We start from the raw sequence: 7,505 nt of genomic DNA on the forward strand, positions 1-7,505 counted from the left end.
ATACTTTATCTGATGAAAAAAAAAGTCAGATAGAATGTAAAACAGGCGGACAGTTTGTTAACACGCTTTGTGCTACCATCTAAGTCAAATGTCAGCCGACGCCCCTCCCCACTTCAAGATTTCTTTTCTTTACCGGGGGTGTGTTGGTGGTTATCACTGCAAGACTCTCTATGGAATTAATAATGGAGGAGTAATGTTGGAGGAGGATTGTATTATTGACAGTTTCAAAAGCTGTGGAATTGGCAGCCCCTTTCCAGGTTTTCTGGCTGCTATTCGAGAATGCTCTTGGGGTCAACAGCAGTCAATGGATTGGGTAGATGGAATTAGGAGTGGTAGTGCAGTCCAGAGAGAATGCAGCATCCACTGTCAAAGTCCCTGTGACGCCCCTCATCATGGCCTTTGCCACCACATGATCAATGTGATAACTAACCTCACAGTGTTGGTCGTGGATTGGAAGCCTGTAAACATATCTGACCTCATTTGTTTTAGTTTCCATCAGGTGATACATCTAGGAGGACATGCCACAGCCGAGTGCAGGGATCGCAGCAGTCTGGGCATTCATTAAAGATAGCTGGACTGACATTATGGCATAAGTTGCTGTCAGCTTTCTTCCTTGTGTATCTGCCCTGGATACTCACTGCCCTCACCTGAAAGGAAGAAACTGCTTCTAGTGTAGGTGAAGTCCCACCAATGGCAGACTGCTACTGTTGACTAGTCAGCTGCCTTCTCATACAGGGCTTGCTGTGTGGCCTTTGGGAGGTGTTGTAATGTAGGAAATGCAGCAGCAAGTTTGTCACACAGCAAGCTCCCACAAATGATAATGACCAGATCATCTGCTAGTGTGATGTTGATGAAGGAATAAATATTGGTCAGTGCACTTGGGATAACTCCCCTCCTCTTCTTTTCAATAGTGCCGGGGATCTTTGAAATGTGGTTTTGAATGCTCTTTCCTAATCCCTATCTTTTTATGTTTTAAGGTCATTTCTAATAATGTTTTCAAGTGGAATCTGATTATCAGATGAATATTTGTTATCACCTTAACAAGTCTGGGTTTATGACTGATTAATCTCCCTCTGCTTGCAGCAATGAATTCTTCGGCAGACTGATCCACAATCTTCAAGGATACTAATTTGTTGCAAGCTGGACTTCTGTTTCAATTCAACTTTGAGCTTTGTGAACAACATAAATGGCATATATCCGCATGCGCAATAGAGTCACAATAGGAGGGGCCGTGCTTCTTATGGCTGGTGCCATTTGTTTTGTGTGGTGGAGCGATGAACAGCCAGATCCCACTAAAAGTCCAGCAACTTCATCCAATGAAGAAGTGGTGGCAGCTATCCAGCAAACCTCCTTGAACCCATTACTGAGATCAGTCAGTGTTTTGTTCTGCTTGCTGGATTCTTGTTTTTTTTTGGCCTTCTCTGGTCTGCAAAAGTGAATCGGCAAATGTCAAGGGGTTACAGACATTGGAATAGAACAACTGTATATTTTAACACCATGGAGTGGAGAGCAAAGTATAGGCACAGGTTGGACAAACAGCAATAAAATAAATTCTAATTGGATTCTTGGCCATAGCGTGGGAGACAGTGTTTTCCTCTGTTTAGTCGCCCATAAAGAAATAATACTTTGCACTAAAATGTCTCTTTATTTGCCTTTTTGGCCTTTTACATTCAGAAAATGGCAGATAATTTAGAAAGTGACAAAATGTTTGGGTTATTTTCATGCTGGTTGTGAGAATTGTCCCAAAAAAGTAAAAGTAGCCAAACACCAGTAAGATTTTCTATATGGTGAATAATAAGCATGCCATGGGTACTGACAGACATGAGACACTAGTCACTTTTATCCATTTAGACCAGAGTTTCCAGCAAGATCTTTAGGCACCTTCAGGTTATGCTGAAAGTTGCCAGTCTGCTTTGATAATGAGGATGTCATTATCTAAATTTTCCAAAGCTAGCACAGGTGGGAACCCATTCATTTTAAATAGGTTCACACTGAAATTTCAAAAGACAAAATGTAGTCAAACATGCACTGACAATCGTAATTTGAACTCTATTTTTTAAAGTGGAGTCTTTGAAGTGTCAAGAGGAAAGACACAAAACTCCCAGAACTATACACCCACACACTGTACGCATACAGGTACTGTTCACACATTCACACACACGCACACCAACAAACCTGCACAAAACCTGCACCCAAAACTGCCATCACCAACACATTAACAGACTGTCCATGCCAACATATCCACACAAGGCCCACACCCACATGCATATACATGGGAACATAGGAAGAGGAGTAGGCAATTGAGCCCCTTGAACCTTTTGAACCATTCAATGATGATCATGACTGATCTGTGATGTTTTCACCAAAATACTCACATACTGTCCACGCTAATACACTCACAGATTATTAATGTAAAAAGTGATAAACTGTATCATTTACCAGCATCATCAACCCAATTCCAGTAACTACGAATGACCATCAAAATTTTTGAGGTGAAATCACAATCTTATCTTTAACATTTGTTGTGTTTTTCTTTCCTAGTGGCTCCGACAACTTTCGAGTTCCTTCATACAATGAGGCTGTCAACTGCAGACCAGTGGTGATGGTGCCATCTAGCAATCTTCTGATTCCGCTACCACCCAGAGAGCTAGATCTTCCACCATCATATGAAATGCTAACAGATATTGGTAGAGGTCGCCTTACACCTTGTAAGTGCAGTTTGTCTGATAGTGCACTATCACAGAGAGTGCCAACTCAGATTTTGCATCAGGAAGAGCTTGGGCCAAGCTCTCTGACATCTGCTACCTACACCACCCCTCCGCCCAGTTATGAGAATCTCCGCATGCATATTTGATGACTGGAAGAGAGAGAACAAAGCTCTCAGGGATGAATTTTCCCCAGAGTTGGGAAGACTCATGGACCATTAAACATAGTGGGCATGACCTAGATGTGGATGTCCCGCCCCCATTTCCGACAGCTCCAATTTTTGCAGGCAAGGGGAAGGGGGCGGGGTGTGAATTACACAGCGGGGAACTCAAACTTAGCAGGACAATTTGAACTTAGTGCTGAGTTCAAAGATGTTTTGGGCCTAAAGGGCCTTAACCAGCATTGTGGGAATCACAAATTGATGGAGTAGATGTAGAAACACTTGAAGTGCAGATAAGGTCCCTTTAAGTGCCATGGTCTGAAGTTTAAATGTTCCGCTCTGCAAACTTGAAAAAATACAGACTACAGCTATCAGTTAGAGTTTAAAGTGTCTCATTGCTGGACTGCTTTGATTGACAGGCTATCTGGTGTAGCTTAGAAAAAAACATTAGCACCTGTTCATGAGGTTTCAAGAGAGCTCTGTGTTGGCACTTCTCCAAGGGCTATTATTATGTCATTATGAATGCTTGGGTGAGTTTCAAAAGCTACAAACATCTCAGCAGGCAGTTCTGAGTTCTTAGTTTGATTGACAGTATAAAGAGGCTATTGAGGGATTAGCTGTCTTTGATGTAGGGTCTGAATAGAAGTTTGCTTGTCTTTATAAGAAATTGACCACTTGAGGAGATAAAAACTTTGAATGGGTTTCATGAATTGGAGTTTTTCATTATCAAGTGTATATAAATGAAAGCTGTATTAGATTGTTATAAGTTTGTTTTTTTCATCCACACATGGCTCCTGAAGTCTGCCCATGGTGGATACTTGGTGAGTGGCTATGGAGTTGGCAGGATGGCTATGATGCAGCATGAGAGTGGTTGGGGGACATGATTTGGCATGGATTTGGCTTGGAGGTTACAAAGGGGCCATGGGGTTGTGTGGGGGGTGAAGGCATATGAGGGCTAGAGGGCTTAACAGCTTGTCAAACAACTGGGATAAAGTCCTAGAGAACCAGTTTGCCTCAGCACTCGTCCACCCACCCAAGGTTGCCTACGCTCTGCTTCCAGGGTCGGCAGATCCGACTCTATCTTGCCCAGGCCCCCACCCACTCGAAGCAAAAATTGTGCTTTTTGGGGAACTTTTACTGAGACAGCTCCAGCAATTTGTGAAATTTTCTGACTCAAGCTACCTGCCTCAGTAGTGAAAACCTGGCCTTCAGTGTCCATATGGGCTCAATTTCAAATTAATGAAAGGGTGCACTATTTCACCTTGAAAGTCATTGGTTAATAATGATTCTTTTTGTTTCCTAAATTTGCTATCTATGAATCTAGTTTTCAATCATAAACGATTTAATTAATGGTAGGTTGCTGAAATAGTATTCGGAAATAGTTGTTCTTCACAATGTTGTGATTAAACCATGGAAGTCACCAAAGGCTAAAAAATGTGGCGTTGGTTTTAGAAGTAGTTATTATGCAGTGTTGTCAGAGCACAAATATTTGAATTGAAATCTTATATTATGATGTAGCATCTTTTTCAGAAAACCAGTTACTTTTTGCTGTCCTATTATAACAACTGGTTTTGAAAGGGAAGGAGAGGTGATAAGACTTGAGGCTTGCCCAAAACTGAACAAGATGGTTTGAGCCTTCATATTTCATATCAGACTTTTATTCTACTGCTCTAATATACTCTAGCATTCTATGCATTGCATATCAAAATAAATGCTTCTACTATTATTCAGTTTCCTTTAGTAGTCTCCTTAATGTCTAACATTATTTTATTAGTTATTTACTTGTGGCCCACATGTTTTCAACCTGTCTATTATTCCCACTAAATCTCACTAGCCATGCATGTACCCACTTACTTAACAATCTAAGGGCCAGGGATGTCAGGAGTTCCACTGCACCTTGTCATGATGTAGGCCTCTTTCCTCTCAGCTGGAAGGTCATGAGTTCAAGTCCGACTTCAGAGACTGGAGCACACACTATGCTGATACTGCCGTGCTGTACTGAGGGTGTGCAGCACTGATGAATGTCCTCTCTTTCAGATGAGACATGAAAGATCCCATACCTTTTCCTGAAGAAGAATGGGACATCTCCAGGCATGCTGGCCAACAATTATCTTCAACCACTTCTGAAACTGGTGACCCGGTCATTTACATCATTCCTGATAGTGAGACCTTACTGAGAACAAATTGGCTAGCATATTTCCTACAAAACAGTGCTTACATATCAAAATAATTCATTGGCTGAAAAGAGATTTGGGATGAATAGAGGTTGTGAGAGGTGCTAAAGTTTTTTTCCTTTTTAATTCTTTTCACCAGCCCCAATGCGTTGGCCACCATGAAACAATATGGAGAAACCATGCCAAATCAAGGGGCCAGCATCATTAAAAGAAAAAAGAAGGCTTGAATTTATATAGCACCTTTCATTACCTCAGGAAGTCCCAAAGTGCTTTACGGCCATTGAAGTACTTTTGAAGTGTAGGAATTGCAGCAGCCAATTTGCACACAACAAGCTCCCAGAAACAACAATATGACAATGACCAGATAAAATAATTTTGTGATGTTGATTGAAGGCTAAATATTGCCCAGGACACTAGGACTAACTCCCCTGCTTTGCTTCAAAATTGTGATAGGGTATTCTTTACTGACAGCTTTGAGAACAGTTGGGGCCTGGGTTTAACATCTCATCTGAAAGATGTCACCTCAAACTGTGCACTCTCTCACAATTTCAGCCTAGATTTTTGTGCTCAAGTCTCTGGAGTAGGACTTGAAACCACAACTTTCTGACTCAAGGTTGAATGAAAAATGAACCATAGCTAACACTTAATTAGCATGATTGGAGCAGGCAGCCTGCATCCGTAAGGATGGAACAGAGGCAGCCATTCAGATTGATTGACAGATGTCAGAGGCTTTTCGCTACTCCAACTGGCCAGCAGGCTGGAGGATCAGGAAATGCCATAGGAAAGCAGGTCAGCAATTTTAAAAATGCTCCCTGCTAAGAAAGGTCAGTATACCTGTTAAAATATTACCTCTGGAATCGGTTAGCTTTGCCTTTGTGACTTTGGGACATTTTCAAGGACATCAAGGGATCTCCAGCCAGCTGCCCAGGGCCCTGTTGAGGCGTTACGAGAGTATAATGAACTGGATTCCTGGGATAGTTCAGGAACAGAGCAGACACATGGGAATTAAAATCCACCCTATTCTGTCACATATACAATGCAGGGCTGGTGTGGGTCTTCTGCCTCTCCAAATATGTTTGATACAGAGATTTTCAATAAAGACAGTTGATTTACTTTACAGATTTTGTCTCAAGTATTTATAGTGTGTGTTTTTTTAATATCTGTGATTGCCACACCCTACACATTACATAACATTACCTGTGAGCAACACTTTGTAGCAGAAAACATCCAAGTGCATCATTAATATGGACTGGTTCTTTTAAACTTTGGTTAAATTTCCATTGTCGCAAAAGAGTTTATTTCACATGTTGAAAAGCATGTATGGAAGTGCCTACTCTATTTTCCAGAAAGTGCTGTACAATGGACAATCTTTCAGGTGGAAGATAATTTCAAGAGCTCAAGCATGGGAAGCGTTTAGCTACTTCTGATCATTTTTGTTTTGGGTATTTTTCTGCTGGCATCTGTATTTGCGCCAGTTGGCATTCGGTTTTTGTTTAGTTCCCAGTTCCTTTTACTGGCACTAAATGCTTTTCAAAGGGAACTCTCTGAAGTGATGTATTTTGAAGAAGGGGACCTACAGAGGAATTCTAGGCAGGGCATTCCACCCATGTGATGCTCTGTGTTTTCCTGCTGGTACTCACACACCCGCATCTGCAGATGGAGTTGATATAATCTTACTTCAGCAGACGTACTTCTAGTGTCAAAAAGCTAAAAGCCACTGCGGATGCTGGAAATCCAAAACAAAAACAGAATTACCTGGAAAAACTCAGCAGGTCTGGCGGCATCGGCGGAGAAGAAATCAGTTAACGTTTCGAGCCTTCATGGCCCTTCGGCAGAACTGAAGCATAGTTAGAAGAAAGGAGAAATATAAATTGGTTTAAGGTGGGGTGGGCGGTGGGTTGGGGGGGTGGGGGGTGGGGGGAGAGAGAGACATTGAGGGTGTGGTATGGTGATTGTGGAGATGAGCAGATAATCAAAAGATGTCACAGACAAAAGGGTCAAAGAGGTGTTTTGTCTGAGAAAAGTGCTAATTAAGAATGGAGGACAGGATATTCAAAGTACAGCTCTAGTGGGGGTGGGGTGGAAAGGCTAACAAGGTTTTAGTTTTAGATTTAAAAATAATGGAAATAGGTGGGGAAAGAAGAATCTATATAAATTATTGAAAAAAAAGCAGGGGGGGGTGGGGGGGGGAAGAAACGGGGTGGGGATGGGGGGAGGGGGAGTTTAAGATCTAAAGTTGTTGAATTCAATATTCAGCCCGGAAGGCTGTAAAGTGCCTAGTCGGAAGATGAGGTGCTGTTCCTCCAGTTTGCGTTGGGCTTCACTGGAACAATGCAGCAAGCCAAGGACAGACATGTGGGCAAGAGAACAGGGTGGAGTGTTAAAATGGCAAGCGACAGGGAGGTTTGGGTCTTTCTTGCGGACAGACCGCAGGTGTTCCGCAAAACGGTCGCCCAGTTTGCGTT

General features: G+C 42.2%; 1 protein-coding gene across 1 annotated transcript; it reads left to right on the top strand.

Annotated features, from left to right (window-relative positions):
- Positions 1 to 1,186: 1,186 nt before the first annotated feature.
- Positions 1,187 to 2,854, top strand: LOC144692742 (transmembrane protein 61-like). Its single transcript, XM_078561827.1, is given in 3 exon segments — positions 1,187 to 1,391; positions 1,394 to 1,526; positions 2,542 to 2,854. Coding segments are annotated over 3 exon segments (651 nt in total).
- Positions 2,855 to 7,505: the final 4,651 nt, after the last annotated feature.

Source organism: Cetorhinus maximus, chromosome 17 (genome assembly GCF_964194155.1).
Source record: "Cetorhinus maximus chromosome 17, sCetMax3.hap1.1, whole genome shotgun sequence".
Taxonomy (NCBI): domain Eukaryota; kingdom Metazoa; phylum Chordata; class Chondrichthyes; order Lamniformes; family Cetorhinidae; genus Cetorhinus; species Cetorhinus maximus.